A 17,702-nucleotide genomic window follows, 5' to 3' on the forward strand; every position below is an offset into this window, starting at 1 on the left:
ACCTTTCTTTCTCTTTCTTGACTTTGACATTTTTGAATAATAGAGGCCAGTTATTTTGTAGAATGTCCCTCAGTTTGGGGTTATCTGGTGTGTACTTGTGATTAGATTCAAATCATGCATTTTTTGGCAAGATTACCACTGAAGTAATGTTGTATTCTCAGTACATTGTGTCCGAGGCACATGTTGTTGATTTATCCCCATATTGATGATGTTAACTTTGATTACTTGATTAAGATGGTGTCTGCCAGGTTTCTCAACTGTAAAGGTACTTCTTTTTTCCATTGAAATTAATAAGTGATTTGTGGGGAAATTCTATGATACTACGTAAATTTCCTGTTCTTTTTTTTAAACCGTCACTCACTAGTTTTAACATTCGTTGGTGATTTTCTAGTTCCGACATTCCTTCTATATTTATGAGTTGAGGTTTCATTGTGAAGAAGAGCTTTCTCTTCTCCCTTGTTGATTGCTTTGGGTTCATATTGACTCATGGATTCTTATTTTATTCAGTGGGTAATAATCCATTACTGTCATTAGTTATTTTGATAGCAACTTGTCCTGGCCAGTAGCAGCTCCTTCAAACTGTCTTTTTTAAATGTTCCCATGAATCTTTAAGCACTTATTTTAAGTACCTTAAGTCCTCGATAAGATGTTCCTAGCTCATCTTGTATTTGGGCTGCTGCAAGCCTGGGACAAACCATTTCCTTTAGTCCTGGTGCGTATAGTAGAGAAGGGTGTTTTAGAAACCAAGATGTGATTGTAATGTGGGGTCATTGCTAATGATGGGCCATTGCTCCCAGGTCCTGAATTATTATTATTATTTAATGTATATATTATTCAGATCCTACATATGTCTCACTTTTTAATCTCATGATCCTTATTTTACGCATTTCAAAAATGTGGTTTTTTGCGTAATATTTGTCAGCCTAAATTACTCCCGTTTTTGTTCTGCTTACAATTAGGTGCAGTGGTTAAAAACCCCTTTTCCTTAGACAGAAAAAAAAATTGGAAAATCAAAAAGATTTAGCATTAATGGCTTTTCTCCTATCACCTTATGTTATTTAACTACTTTTTTTCTTGAATATATTACAGATTAAAAATCCCTAAATTCTTAACTCACAGCATTTAGATTTTAATAATACCTAACATTTTTGAATACTTACTCTGTGCCAGATGCAGCACTAAAGAGCTAAAAGCTGTGGGGTTTTGTGTCTTTTCTTCTAAATTCAAATCTGGACTTTGTCACTTATTAGCTTTGTGACCTTAGACAAGTTTCTTAAACTCATTGAGTCTCAATTTACTCATATGTAAATGAGGAATAATAACAGTAACAATTACATATGGTCGTTTTGAGGATTGAAGGTATTGTTCGTAAAGAGCTTAGAACAGTGTCTGGCAAATGGTAAAATCTCTCAAAAAAAAATTAGGTGTGGGCTTCCCTGGTGGCGCGGTGGTTGAGAGTCCGCCTGCCAATGCAAGGGACACGGGTTCGTGCCTCGGTCCGGGAAGATCCCATATGCCGCGGAGCGGCTGAGCCCGTGAGCCATGGCCACTGAGCCTGCGCGTCCGGAGCCTGTGCTTCGCAACGGGAGAGGCCACAACAGTAAGAGGCCCGTGTACCATAAAAAAAAAAAAAAAAAAAAAAAAAAATTAGGTGTCATTACTAACATTGAGAACATGTTTTTATCTCAATTTGTTCTCAACAATCCTGCAAGGCAGAGATAATTGGCTCCATTTTTCAGATGAGTTGACTACGATCTGAACATGTACAGTAACATTTGTCTCTGGTCACACAACTCCTAAGTAGCAGAGCGGAGATTCAAACCGAGGTCTGTCTGCAGAGAGGTGTGAAGAGGATAGTCTTTATCTCCTAGTGAGAACACAAAGCCCTGGAATAGGTGAGAACTAAAGGGCACATGGCAGTGGTCACCATGGCATTTCTTACATGTTATCTTCCTCCTTTGCCTTTTTTATTATGCAACAAAATAATGACTGGACTATGGACATTTTTACTAGGATCCTGGTGTTGTCTCTTCATGGTTTGTAAAAAAAAAAAAGTCCTATTTTTGTTGATTGCAAATTAAAGGGACATTCTAAGTGAGGGGAAAGAAAAAATGGAAAGAAAATCTAGCTTTAAAATGAATTTTATTTTATTTTTTAAATCCTGCTCAGTTACAGTATTTTTTTCATATGTAAAAAGGTAAAAGAATGCCTCAAATTGGTACGGAGATTACATATAAGTGTATCTGTCAAGTAGAGATTTTGGAGTGCTCTATTTTTTAAGCATTTCAGTGGTATTCATTCCCTATTATCATGAGATTTTTATGTATTTAGTTTATGTGGATTATTCTCTAATTTTGGAAAAATTTATTAAGCAGTAATGAAATATCAACTAGCAAGCAGGTTTGGAAATCAGTGATAATCTTCTTTATAGTTATATTTAAAGTAACTATCCTCTTATTTTAGCTTTTCATTTATTAAAGCTTAGGGTTTCCTTGACAGCGGGTCTATCTAGGAGTCAAGTACACGGATATTTATTTAAAACTTTCAGTTTTAAAAGAAAATTTTGATTTCAGTTCTGATTTTACATTAAACCATCTAATTATATTTTTTAAAATTACATGCTACAAATAGGCTTCCTTTTTAAGGTTTCCTCATTAAATGCACACTTGGAAACTAAAATAGGATTTTGTACTAGAGACAGTCTTATGTTTTGTTGGCAGCTTCTAAAAGTTCAGAATTGTTGGAGAATAAACTTAAAGAAAACTTGAGCAGATAGCAAGCTATCAGGTTCCCATAATGGTTATATCTTAAATTCCTCACTAAGTTTATTCAGTTACAGGTATTCACTCCTTCAGTTGTCAGTGCTAGAGTGGACCTTTTATTAGTTTTAGATTCAGTACTGAAGACAAGTACTGTCATACCTATACTAGTAAGGAATACTAACTTGAAAATGGGAGTGAAAGGGAGTAAGCAGTGAAATAAAGTGAAAGGGGAGAGTAAAAAATCAGAGATCAGTATCAGCCCTAGTCCCTGGGAGACACTGTCAGCTAATGTTCTGTCACCTGCTGTCCATACTCCCAGTGCCTTTCCTCTCGGGAGTTTTCAGATTAGGAAGAGGCCAGAGGACAACAGGAAGCTCTCTCCCATGGCTCTAGTAATGTGACAGCTTGATGCTATATTTTGTAAATGACGTTAGGAAAAAACTTCTGATTTTTTCATAATGAATTTTAAGGTGCTAGTCAATTTTTATTTGACTTTCACACAGGCTAATAGTAATTATTCAGTGCCAGGTAGTATGTCAAAGATAATGATATGTTTATGGTTTGCTTGGATGTTTTAAAAGGTAATGTTGTATTTTGATACAGAACAAATTAAGTCAACTCCTGTAGATAACAGCACAGTATTGGCCTTACCTCTAACTTCCACAGAAAATTCTTCTTTTTTTTCTTAATTCAAGTATATAATATGGTATTTTTAACTATAATCATTATGCTATACATTAGATCCCCAGATCCCTCGAACATGTATAGCTGGAAGATTGTACTCTTTGATCAGCATCTTCCCTTTTCTTCCACCACTCCCCTACCCCCCGCCAAAGAAAATCCCTAAAAGGATTCAAATCTATCTTTCTCTTTAACTGATATACTATGTGATTATTTTAACAAATAAATATCTTTCAACTAAATTCAATACATATTTAGTATACTTTTTAAATTTTAGAAATTGAATACATGTCCTAGGTCTGTGAAGGATATAAAAAGATATCCATGCCATTAAGAACAGTATTAGTTTCAGGGTTTTCAGTATTCATATAGATTGAAAACAAAATGTGCTCACACGTTTGCAGATGATACCTGTTCTAGCTTGCAAACATCATGTATATGTAATTGCTATAGCTGGAAACTCCAACTCCAACTCTGTACAGCGGAAGAGGGCAGAGTATTAGGGCTATAGCAGAAGGAGATTTGGTACCAGTGTCCAGAGTTAGAATTCAGAAGGCACTTTCAAATAGAAATAGTGATTGAATGGTGATTGGATGTCTAGGCTAGCCCTAAAACTAATTAACTGAAATACTAAACATTTGCAAATGCTTTATTTTTTCCAGCCTGTCATAAATGTGTAGTGTTTAATCAATAATATGGATTATGGGTTTTTTAAGAGTGCTTATGAAACAACTTGGGATAATAAATACCAGTTATTTCATTATTTCTTTGAAAAAGTTTATTCTGAGTTCTGAACAACCAATTTATAAACAGATTAATAATGCCCTATTTGTGAGCTTGATTAAAAACCCAAGAAGCTCACAGTCTGATTTGGAATATAGAACAAAATGATAGTGAGTCCTGTGTTAATCATAGTGTTTTATAGGAATACATAGGAGAATTTGGAACCAGATGTAGGGTGGGATGACAGGGAGGATTCTCCTGGAGCGGGGGCAGGGGAACCTAAACTGAATCTGAAAGAACTTGGAATTGGGCAAGTGAGGGATCTGGGGAGAGTCAGAGACACTTTTTGAAACAAAGCAAAATGCTTGAGAGAAGATAGCATGTTTGGGGAACTTTAGTGAGTTTGGGACCTATGGTTTGCAGAGAGCAGTGGCAAGAAGAATTGAGTGAGGGTGAGTAGGATGGCTGGGTAAGATCTTTAAGAACCTTGCGTTTCCTAGTAAGGAGTTTGGATTTTATCTTGAAGGTAGTGAGAGGTCACTGAAGGAGTTTACATGGGAAAATAACATAACCAAACTTGCATTTTGGAAATGCAAATTGATTTTGCATTTACAGAAGAAATTGATTCGAGCTTGAAGCTTTTGGAATAAGCCAGTGAGAAATAAGAGTTCTTAGACTAAGGTAGAAGGAAGATTGGGGTGGGGGGGAGAGTATTAGAGTATTACCGAAAGAAGAGAACCATTTTTACAAATCAAAAGTAACTTGGTTCTCAGTGATAAATGTTAAGGAAAGTTTGGTTGAAGTCTGGATTAGCCTTATCCATCAGGAGGTTCTTGTCTTGGTCTTTCTTTTCCCCTCTTTTGTAGCACTGTTTTAGCATAGGAAGAGGGAAGAGAAAAAAAAGAACATTTCCTGAGTCTCTGGCTAGTATCTGTTTAATTTATATCTGTTATAGCTGTTTAATCTTAACATTAGGCCTGTGGAGTAGGTGTTATAACATCTGTTTTTATAAATAAGGAATGGCTCAGAAATGTTAGGATTCTGGTCCATTTTCTCTCAACTGGTAAGTGGTAGAGAGGGAATTTGACTTACAGTTTTCCATGTTCTATACAAGTTATGAGGAAGTGAAATCTCAAATTACCTGGTTAATTTCAAGTTGACCAATACTAGTAAGTATATTAGACTTTTTTGACCCATGGAGAGAGAATGGCTTAAGTTTTTTTTAGAAGGCTTCAGTGCATCCTGGTTTTTTTCCCCCAACTTCACAGATTCTGAGCTATTCATTTGACCTTACTCCTTACTTCCTCAGATTCAGCTCCCCCTCTTTTCTGACTTCCCCTTTTCTTCTCTCAACCTGTGACATAGAGCCAGTAAAAGAATGAGGGAAAATGTTTCCCAAGTATTACATTCATATTCACCCTCCGTTTGCTCAGAATATTAGTTACCACTAATTGTAGCGTGAAGTGACTGAGGCAAACTGGACCTATCAGAGGTTTTAAGAATGGTGACAAGTACCAAAGCTGCTCATTCGACTAAAACTAGCTCGTATTTAGAAAGCAGTATTTTGCTTGGTATCTTGGTTCCAAATGTCAATACAGTAGCATAGCTGCCTCTGTATACTAATAATATGACAGGGAAGCAGATATCGTATGTGATTACAGTACAGCTTGAAAAGTACAGTAATTCGGGGTTAAGAAAATGTCCCTATATAGGAGAAGAAATGATTTCCATTGGCATGTCAGAAAGGTTTTAGGAAGGGTTTGAAATTTGAAGGTTGAGTAGGAATTTGCCATGTGGAAAAAGAAAATCTAGGCAAACAGACCAATATGTATGGTACATAACACAAAAAATAGTGTATTGGGATGAAGAGTGAGAAGTTGGGTGTGACTGTGTCATAAGGTAAAAGGGAAGGTGGTACAAGAACAGGTGGGAGATGGAGGTGACAAGGAAAGTGGAAGACAAATTTTGAAGTTTTTTTTTATGGCAGTATAAAAGCATTTAGACCTTATTCTATAAAATGGTAGGGTAGGGGAACTAGTGAAGGTGTTTTTAAGCATGTTTAGAATATTGACATGTTTCATAATGTACCTTTTTAAAAAATATCATTTTGATTTGTATTGGCAGTAATGGCATAACCTAATTAGAATTAATCTGAACAATAAGTTTTAGCAAAGTTTGAGTCTGTTTAGTGTTTCATCTGGATTTATAACTTTTATTGTTGCTTTGATATTTTAACAAGTTCAAAATAGAGATTTGCATTTGTTCTTTTCTTCTGAAAGTGAATTTTAAAAACTTTTTAAATTTATTTATTCAACTGCATTGGGTCTTAGTTGCAGCCGGTGGGATCTTTTGTTGCAGCGCGCAGGCTCTTCGTTGTGGCGCGCAGGCTCTTCGTTGTGTCACACAGGCTCTTCGTTGCTGTGCTCAGGCTTCTCTCTAGTCGAGGCGTGCAGGCTCTCCAGTTGTGGTGCACAGGCTCTAGAGCGCATGGGCTTGGTTTCCCCACAGCATGTGGGAGTCTTAGTTCCCCGACCAGGGCTTGAACCCGTGTCCCCTGCACTGGAAGGTGGATTCTTAACCACTGGACTACCAGGGAAGTCCCCGAAAGTGAATTTTATTTTATTCTTTTATTTATTTATTTTTAGTTTATTTATTTATTTTTACTTTTGGCCGCATTGGGTCTTCGTTGCTGTGTGCAGACTTTTCTCTAGTTGCGGTGAGCGGGAGCTACTCTTTGTTGCAGTGCGCGGGCTTCTTATTGGGTGGCTTCTCTTGTTGCAGAGCACGGGCTCTAGGTGCGTGGGCTACAGTAGTTGTGGCACCGGGCTTAGTAGTTGTGGCTCGCGGGCTCTAGAGCGCAGGCTCAGTACTGTGGCACATGGGCTTAGTTGCTTTGTGGCATGTGGGATCTTCCTGGACCAGGGCTCGAACCCGTGTCCTCTGCATTGGCAGGCAGATTCTTAACCTGTGCCATCAGGGAAACCCTGAAAGTGAATTTTAAACTAGCAGGTTTCAAATTATCCAATAAATAAAATAGAATATTTCTATCAAATTAATACTTTAAAGTTTGTTACTATAGCATTATTATCTAAATGGGCAATATTTTTAAGCATTAATATTTGATATGACATGGAAAGAAGAAGCTAAGCAGCATAATTAAGTAGTATTATGTATTATGTACCTGTTAACCCTATACTCCTAATTTGTCCTACTCCCTTCTCCCCTTTAGTAACCATAAGTTTGTTTTCTATGTCTGTGAGTCTGTTTTGTTTTTTTTTTAATTTTTAAATTTAATTTTATATATTTTTTATACAGTAGGTATATTACTTATTACTCATTAATTTCATACACATCAGTGTATACATGTCAATCCCAGTCACCCAGTTCATCACACCACCCCCAGACCCCCGCCACTTCCCCTCTTGGTGTCCATATGTTTGTTCTCTACATCTGTGTCTCAATTTCTGCCCTGCAAACCGGTTCATCTGTACCATTTTTCTAGGTTCCACATATATGTGTTAATATACGATATTTGTTTTTCTCTTTCTGACTTACTTCACTCTGTTTGACAGTCTCTAGATCCATCCACGTCTCAACAAATGACCCAATTTCGTTCCTTTTTATGAGTAATATTCCATGGTATATATGTACCACATCTTCTTTATCCATTCGTCTGTCGATGGGCATTTAGGTTGCTTCCATGACCTGGTTATTGTAAATAGTGCTGCAGTGAACATTGGGAACATTGGGGTGCATGTGTCTTTTTGAATTACGGTTTTCTCTGGGTATATGCCCAGTAGTGGGATTGCTGGATCATATGGTAATTCTATTTTTAGTTTTGTAGGGAACCTCCATACTGTTCTCCATAGTGACTGTATCAATTTACATTGACTGTATCAGTTTACATTCCCACCAACAGTGCAAGAGGGTTCCCTTTTCTCCACACCCTCTCCAGCATTTGTTTGTAGATTTTCTGCTGATGCCCATTCTGACTGGTGTGAGGTGATACCTCATTGTAGTTTTGATTTGCATTTCTCTAATAATTAGTGATGTTGAGCAGCTTTTCATGTGCTGCTTGGCCATCTGTATGTCTTCTTTGGAGAAATGTCTATTTAGGTCTTCTGCCCATTTTGGATTGGGTTGTTTTTGTTTTTTTAATACTGAGCTGCATGAGCTGTTTATATATTTTGGAGATTAACCCTTTGTCCATTGATTTGTTTGCAAATATTTTCTCCCATTCTGAGGGTTGTCTTTTCGTCTTGTTTATGGTTTCTTTTGCTGTGCAAAAGCTTTGTTTTGTTTTATATATAGATTCATTTGTATTACTTTTTAGATTCCACATATAAGTGATATCTTATAGTATTTGTCTTTCTCTGTCTGACTTCACTAAGTATAATTTTCTCTAGGTCCATCCATGTTGCTGTAAATGGCGATATTTCATTCTTTTTTGTGGCTGATTAATATTCTATTGTGTGTGTATATATATAAATACACACACACACACACACACACTCTCTCTCTCTACATGTCCTTAAGCTAATTGTCAGTTGATGGGCACTTGTGTTGCTTCCATGTCTTGGCTATTGTAAATAGTGCTGCTGTGAACATTGATGTGCATATATCTTTTCAAATTAGAGTTTTTATTTTTTCTGGATATATACCCCCAAGAGTGGGATTGCTGGATCATATGGTAGCTCTATTTTTACTTTTTTAAGGAACCCCCATACTGTTCGCCATAGTGGTTGCACCAATTTACATTCCCACCAACAGTGCATAAGGGTTCTCTTTTCTCTACACCCTCCCCAGCATTTCTTATTTGTAGACTTTTTATTGATGGCTATTCTGACCAGTGTGAGGTGATACCTCATTGTGGTTTTGATTTGCATTTCTCTAATAATTAATAATGTTGAGCATCTTTTCATGTGCCTGTTGATAATCTGTATGTCTTCTTTGGTGAAATGTCTACTTAGGTCTTCTGCCCATTTTTTTGATTGGGTTGTTTGGTTTTTTTGATACTGAGTTATATGAGCTGTTTTTGTATTTTGGATATTTAACCTAGTGTTGGTCTCATCGTTTGCCAATTTTTTTCTCCCATTCCGTAGATTGTCTTTTCATTTTGTTGGTGTTTTCCTTTGCTGTGCAAAAGCGTTTAAGTTAGATTAGGTCTCATTTGTGTATTTTTGCTTCTATGGTATTTTTTTTTTAATTTTTGAATTTTATTTTATTTATGTTTTTATACAGCACGTTCTTATTAGTCATCAGTTTTATACACGTCAGTGTATACATGTCAATCCCAATCTCCCAGTTCATCCCACCACCACCACCACCACCACCACCCCCGCCACTTTCTCCCTTGGTGTCCATACGTTTGTTCTCCATGGTATTTTTATAATAACTTTATTGAGATATAATTCACATACCATAAAATTCACTCATTTAAATTTAAACAAAGTTCTGCAACCATCACTGTGTAATTCTAGAACATTTTCTTCACCTCAAAGTAGAAACTCCATGTTTTAGCAGTCACTTCCTATTCTTGTCCCCCTACACGCACGCATGCGCACATACACGCACTAATCTACTAATCTACTTTTTGTTTTTATAGATTTATCTGTTTTGAACCTTTCATATAAATAGATCATATACTATTTGGTTTTTGTGACTGGCTTCTTTCTCAGCATAATGTTTTCAAGTGTTATGGCATGTATCAGTCCTGTGTTCCTTTCTATTGCTAAATAATATCTTATTGTGTGGATATATATCACATTTTATTTACCTGTTCGTAAGTTGTTGGACATCTGGGTTGTTTCCACTTTTGGGCTGTTATGCGTAATGCTTCTGTGAGCATTCATGCACAACTCTTTGTGGGGGTGTATGTTTTCATTTCTCTTGAATGGAATTGCCAGGTCATGTGATACCTGTTTGCCGCCTTTTGAGAAGCTGTCAGACTGTTTTTCAACATGGCTACAACATTTTACAATCTCGTGGAGGCTTCCATTTCTCTACATCCTTGCCAGAACTTTCTGTTACCTGTCTTTTGAATTACAGACATGCTAGTGGATGTAAAATGGTATCTCACTGTGGTTTTGATTTTTATTTCCAGAATAGCTAGTGATGTTGAGCATCTTTTCATGTGCTTATTGGCCATTGGTTTATCTTTTTTGTAGAAATGTCTGTTTAGATCCCTTACTCATTTTAATTTGGTTATTCGTCTTTTTATTGTTGAGTCATAGAGTTCTGTAAATATTTTGCGTATTAGACCTTTATTAACTAGATACATGATTTGCAAATATATTCTCTCATTCTGTGGGTTATCTCTTTATTTTCTTAATGATATCTTTGGAACATAAAAGTTTTTAATTTGATGAAGTCCAGTATATCTATTTTCTTTCTTTTGTTGCTTGTGCCTTTGATGTCATATCTAAAAATCCATTGCCTAACTGAAGGTCATGAAGATTTACTCCCATATTTTAAGAGTTTTAGCACTTACATTTAGGTCTATGATCCATTTTGAGTTAATTTTAGCATAAGGTGTAAGGAAGGGGTCTAACTTCATTCTGCTGCATGTGGATATCTAGTTGTTCCAGCACAGTTTGTTGAAGAGAATATTCTTTCCCCATTGCAATGTCTTGGCATATTGGTTTGGTTTTGTACATAACATAAAATTAAACATTTTAAAGCATACAGTGGCATTTAGTATATTCACAATGTTGTGCAACCACCACCTCTATCTGATTCTGTCATTTGGGTTGTCATGCAGTCACCACTTCTATCTAGTTCTAACTTTGCAAATGTAGTGAACTTGATAAAACTAAACATTTTCACCATCCTAAAAAAGAACTCTATACCCATTAAGCAGTAACTTCTCATTTCCCCCTCCTCTCAAGCCCCTGGCAACCACCGATCTATTTTCTATCTCCAGAGATTTACCTATTCTGGATATTTCATATAAATCAAATCATTCAGTGTGTGACCTTTTGTGTCTGGCTTCTTTTGCTTAGCATGTTTTCAAGGGTCATTCATATTGTAGCCTGTATCAGTACTTAATTCCTTTTTATAGCTGAATAATATCCCATTGTATAGATATACCACATTTTGTTCATCCATTCATCTCTTGGTGAATATTTGGGTTTTGGTGTATTGTTTTTTAACGCTATTACTTCAAGACTTTTGACCTTGTATATCAGCATTCTTCTTTAGTTATAAATTCACAAATACAAGGAAAATGAAGAGCCATTACTTCCCATTCTTAGTTAAGAGTAATGACCTATATATGCAACAATATTCTATTTACCACAAAGAAAGCACTTGGTATGTATTAGTGTCTTTCACCTATTATTTATTTTATAGTCTTCATGTTTTGTAAGTTGCTTCATAACCAGTCTCCTCTAAGCATCACAAGAACGTTAAAAGCACACAAAGGGCATTTAAAAAATTGTTCTTATTTTGCGAGAGAGAGTATTATGATGATTGTCACTTACCCAAAGTTATTTATGACAATTAAATGACAATGAAATGACAGAGTCTAATGTAACTACAGTCGTTTGCCTCCAGATCATGTTCTTTACTGATAACAAAATGTTCCTACACAAAAAATTTTAGCTATTATGCCCTGAGTCAATACACTGAGTTCTTGTAGTTAACCAAAATTACTCAATGAAAGATAGTTATGCATATCTATTCTTTCTATATCACAGTTGAAAATTAACCTAAAATGTAGTTTAAACCCGGTTATAATATTGGTGTTAAGAGCCAGGGATAACCTCTGTACCACAGAATTTTATCTTCTGGTGAAAAAGACCAAGATCTTTAACACAAGATAGAGGCTGTGTGCGTTTTCAGTTTTTTGTTTTTTTTTTTTTGCGGTACGCGGGCCTCTCACTGTTGTGGCCTCTCCCGTTGCGGAGCACAGGCTCCGGACGCGCAGGCTCAGCGGCCATGGCTCATGGGCCCAGCCGCTCCGCGGCATGTGGGATCTTCCCGGACCGGGGCACGAACCCGTGTCCCCTGCATCAGCAGGCGTACTCTCAACCACTGCGCCACCAGGGAAGCCCCGTTTTCAGTTTTATTCATTAGTATATACTCTAGTGTATCTACCTATGTTAACTGTAGGCTCTCAATAAAATATTTGTTAAGTGAATGAATGAGAGAAATATATGTTCTACGAGCTGTGTGACACCACTACGTTTTATCCTAAATGGCCACTGAATATTCCCGTTAGTCTTTCAAGTTTTGAACGAATACATGTAATAAAAATTCTTATAATCTAACACATATTTATTAGAGTACCTTTTATTTTTGTTACCTTATTAAATATGGCAGGTACTGTTTAATCTTGATTGAGCAGATGAATAAACCGAGGCATAGAAAAGCTTAGTAACATGCTAGGTAGCAACCCAAGCCATAGATTCCTCTCTTATGAAGGTTTCATACAGCTATGCTGAGTTATAAAAGTAATTAAAATTTAATTATCTTAAAATAACATGATAGTGATATAGGGTATTTAATAGCATGTGATTTGGTAGATCCGGTCTTTGAGATGTGATTTTATTAACATTTCTGTCAATCTAAAATTGACGTTTGTGTGTTTGACTACTTTGAAAGTTGTATATCTTTTCTTTAAGATGCCTTCATGTGTGTCTGCTTAAATTTTATCAGCTCCGTATTCTTCCCACTTTCACCCCCTGTATTATCAGAAATTTATATATGGTTTTTTAAATGTCATTAAACATCAGTCATTTCATGTTTTTAGGATCAGGAATTTTCCTAGATCAGCAAAACATCTTTTTCAAAATTGCCAAAGGTTGCTTTAAGATATGTTGTCATTTTAAACTTAGTAGATATTTTGGTTTTCCTTTTAGGTGTTGACAGCTCTTCTACCACAAGCAGTGCTTCTCCAATGCCCAACAGTTATGATGCCCTAGAAGGAGGCAGCTATCCAGGTAATTTGTTTTGTGCATATTTGATGTTTATTTGAAAAGTTACTGACCATCAATTACTTCAAACATGAACATGTACTATACATAATTAGCAGACTATATTTTTAACAGAAAAAAAGGGACATTTTCCTGTTTTTTTCAGCCTTAATTTAATGGTGTAATTGTCACATAACAACTGTGGATGCTGTTTTTGGGAGGCCAAGGAAATTTATTATCTGATTTTTGTTACCATGCTCTTTATCTTTTTCCTCTTTCTAAAAGACTTAATACTGAATAATTTTTCTCTTCTTTTCCCTTCTTTTTTATGCTAATAATTCCTTAAATAAATTTTATATTTCTGTTCTCATGCTTAGGTCCTTGAATTTCTTCCAACTAGCCTCTGAATATAAATAGTCTTTGACTCTTTACTCCCCCTATGGCTCCTGGCTGCCTCCACCAGGTAAATAGATTAACCAACTTGGGGGTAGGTTTTGGAGGCATTACTTTTAACCATATCTGGAAGTAACTTTGGTCATATGTAGGAACAGGAGTGGTGGATAGTGTTTTAAAAAATTACGAACTGAACTTCTATAATGATTAGTTATTTCATTATAGCATCTTGTGCTGTGATCTTCCTTATTTGCCTGTCTCCTATCACCAACAGCCTGACAACCACACCTGACCTCCTTCTTTGTCTTTTCTTTCTAATGATTCCAAACTTTAGGATTAACAGAACAAGTAATTTTGCCCTTCGCTTTATTTCTTATCATGTTGTTAATTATCCAGGATGAAGCTTAATTGAAGTTGGAGTGTGCTGGACTTCACACACCATCTTGCTATCACTGTTCTATGAGTCAGTAGAAAACTTTAATCTTCTCAGCTTAGTACAGAGTTCCCTTTTAACATTTCAAGAATACTTAAATAAGCTACTCAGTCTTTTGTGGTTAAGGGTTCTTTCCCTAGGGATCTGTGTGTGTGTGTGTGTGTGTGTGTGTGTGTGTGTGTGTGTGTGTGTGTGAGAGAGAGAGAGAGAGAGAGAGTGTGTGTGTGTGTGTGTGAGAGAGAGAGAGAGAGAGAGAGAATGTGTATGTGTGTGTGTGTGTGTGTGTGTGTGTGTAAAAAGTTGTGGACCATTCCAAAAGCAATTACCATTGTCAAAATATTCTAGAAGAGTTACTTCATTCACTAAAAGATGAATACTATTTATTCAACTATCGTATTTCATGAGCTTCAAATTAACCTGAAATAAAACATCTAATGTGGTATAGTTAAAAGATGATGGCCTTGGAGTTAGACCTTGCTGTGTTTATCTGTATTCATTTAATCAACAAATCTTAATCTTGTTATGAACTGTGCTTTGACAGTAAGTGAATAACCTTAGGTAAATTTTCTAGCTATTTTATACTGCACCAAAATTAAGGAAAGCTATGAACATCTATCACAGTAAGATTAACTGAATTAAGTCTATGTGTCAGGTACTAGGTAGATCTTAGGGACTATAGAAATGTATGAAATACTGTCCTTTTCCTAAAAAAGGGGGAAAAAGGTTTAGACCCCCATGTTTAGGACTCCAGTTCTTCATTTCTTAAGCTGATAACTGTTGTCATGTTAAGAGACCTTTCTACTTACAGTCCCATCACAGTGAGGAGAGACAAGCAGGAAATCTAAGTATATGACACTGCATTGATGCTCTAGTCCTTTTAAGAAGTCTGGGAAGTTACCAGAAAGCCAGTAAGCCAGTGCTTGCCTAATTAGCACAAGACAATAGACAGCAGAATGTCTAGGAAGGTCTCTTCAAAATGAGAGCGAAGAGAGTCAGTAGAAAGATGATTCCTCAATAAACTTAGAAAAAATAAATTTCTTAAGTCAGATGCTTTTAAGAACATATTTTCTTTTTGCAGAGTCTGATTGCTGGTGAAGAATATAATTTTTATATGAAAATATACAGTGAAATACAGTGACATGAGAGATTAAAATACACATGTATTTTAGATTTGACTTTTTGTTGTTGTTATTCTTGTATATGGTGATAAAATTTTCTACAGTTTTTTTCCCCCAGTTTTAATCAAGTTTTAGTTTCTGTTTTAAATTTAAATAAAGGAAGAACATTCATTCATTACATTTTATTTGGCCTCTACTACGTACCAGACATTGTTTTAGGAGCTGGACACTATTCTAGACTGTCTTTCATACTTTCATTTTTGCCTCTGCAAATAAAGCAGACTTCTAGGGGATTGTGGTAATATGCCACTCCTTCCATGGACCTTTTTTTTTAAAATAAATGTCAGGGTCAGATAAAAAGGCAAGTTAGAGCAAAGAGTAGTTGACACTCTTTTTGTTTTTTTAAATTTATTTTATTTATTTATTTTTGGCTGCGTTGGGTCTTTGTTGCTGTGCGTGGGCTTTCTCTAGTTGCAGAGATCGGAGGCTACTCTTTGTTGTGGTGCGCGGGCTTCTCATTGCAGTGGCTTCTCTTGTTGCGGAGCACGGGCTCTAGGCATGCAGGCTTCAGTAGTTGTGACATGCAGGCTCAGTAGCTGTGGCTCGTGGGCTCTAGAGTGCAGGCTCAGTAGTTGTGGCGAACGAGCTTAGTTGCTCTGCAGCATGTGGGATCTTCCCGGACCAGGGCTCGAACCCGTGTCCCCTGCATTGGCAGGCGGATTCTTAACCACTGCGCCACCAGGGAAGCCCGACACTCTTTTTATTGCTTTGCTTTGTCTTCTGCTTCTTAGCGCCATTTCTGCTGAGAGAATAAAAGGAAAAATAACTGTATTTTTAATATACATAAATATATATTTATATTATATGCTATGTGGTGGTATATATATTTAATATGCATAAATATAAAGGTCTTATCTGTTAGAAATACCAATTGAAGTATTTGTCAATGAAATGATACAAAATGGGGTTTTCTTGTAAATACATGTGTAAAAAAAAAAGATGGGGTAAGAACATGTGAAACATGATTAGCGAAATACTGATGATTATTAAAGCTGAGTAATGGATATATGGGGTTTATTATTCTATTTTCTCTACTTTTGTGTATGTTCAAAATTTCTCATAATAAAAAAGTTTTAATAAAAAGGGAGATGCCAAAGGCTATGGCTCAGCCAAGAGTATTTGTGGCGTCCCGACCTTCAGTTGTCAACACCATGCTTTTCCCTTTGCTAGACATGCTTTCCTCATCGGCAAGCAGCCCTGCTCCTGACCCCGCTCCTGCCCCTGCTCCAGCTCCAGCTGCTCCTCAGCCTTCAAAAGTGGCCAAGCCATTTGGGTATGGTTATCCAGCTCTGCAGCCTGGATATCAGAATGCTGCAGCACCACTTAATTCCGGAGTGCCACCCGGTAGCCCAGCGTATTCTGGATTCCAGCAGTATGCTCAGGTATGTATTTAGTCATAAAAAAAAAAATCATATAAAAATTGTGAAACTATTATCAATTCTGACAAATCCCTGTTGATTCAAATGGATCATAGGTATGAATACAGGTAAGTCTAGATCAAACACACATAGAATTTGATTCCAGTTTGTGTGTGTGTGCGCGCGCGCGCGCGCGCATGCGTACATAGAAGAAGATAAAAGGTATTACTGTGATTTTTCTTTTCTGCATTGTACTTCTATTTTTCAGGGGCTCTGCAACGTACAGGTATTAATTTTATGATCGGGAAATTAAAGTAAATGTTATTTTAAATTCTGTATTACTAAACTGCCTTTCTCCTCAAAAAATGACATGGTATAAGTGTGGTTTGGGATTTTGGCCTCAGTTCTTAACTTGAAGAACTCTCGGTGACATATAACTGAAATTGGTAAAAGCCTCCATACACGTACATGCTCATTAATACATTTGTTCATAATTACTGCTATGACCTCTTTTGACATGACCCTTCTTGGAGTTACCTGTTAAATACCATATCAGTTTAATAATAGGACAATAAGTATTTTACATTTATATTTATTGGGAAAAAAATAAAACATAAGGAAACGATTTAAATGGCAAAAGCATTCTACTTACAATAAAAATCTGCTCATAGTAGACTCACCTTACAGAAATTTCATCTGGTGGTGAACTGATGAAAATTAGAGGGGAAATAAGAAAACCATTTGTTCCTGGAATTTAATCTTAGAATTAAAGCACAGAAAAAAGAAGGAAACTGGGAGAGGCACTGGAGAAATGTGGTTGGTTAGTACAGATTTCCCTGCCTTCCATTTTGTTAGATTTTCTTTATGACTTTATTGGTCCAGATGGAACACCACTATTTCAGGGTAACTGAGCAATAATGATTTAAGCACATAGCTAAGATGTGCTTTTAAATTCTTACCTGTGTACTAAAAAAAAGGTTATAGATTTTAATCTAATCTTAACATTAACAAGCTAATTTTAAAAGCAGCCATTTATTTTTGAATCCTAGTTAGAATATTTTAATTTAACTTTTAGCAGCTTTCTATAGTAAAATTGAAATGCCTTTAAATGTTGCATTTAGTATAACCCCAGTGGGAGGGTTCTGAAATCTAAGGGCTTTCTTTGTGTTCATTTATTTATGATGACCTTTATTAAGTAGTGGGAAACCCCAATAGCTGCCCTTTGAGGAAGAAAAAAACTTAAAATTAGTTTTTCAGGG

General features: G+C 36.2%; 1 protein-coding gene across 6 annotated transcripts in view; it reads left to right on the forward strand.

The window, feature by feature from the left end:
* SEC24B (SEC24 homolog B, COPII coat complex component) overlaps positions 1–17,702 on the forward strand; it is a 93,957-nt gene that overhangs the window by 42,218 nt on the left and 34,037 nt on the right. For all 6 annotated transcript variants that reach the window (XM_060012870.2, XM_060012872.2, XM_060012873.2 and 3 more), the window contains 2 exons: positions 13,028–13,108; positions 16,256–16,467. In XM_060012870.2, coding sequence (XP_059868853.1) covers positions 13,028–13,108; positions 16,256–16,467 — 293 coding nt within the window. The remainder of the gene's footprint in view (positions 1–13,027; positions 13,109–16,255; positions 16,468–17,702) is intronic.

Source organism: Delphinus delphis, chromosome 5 (genome assembly GCF_949987515.2).
Source record: "Delphinus delphis chromosome 5, mDelDel1.2, whole genome shotgun sequence".
Taxonomy (NCBI): Eukaryota; Metazoa; Chordata; class Mammalia; order Artiodactyla; family Delphinidae; genus Delphinus; species Delphinus delphis.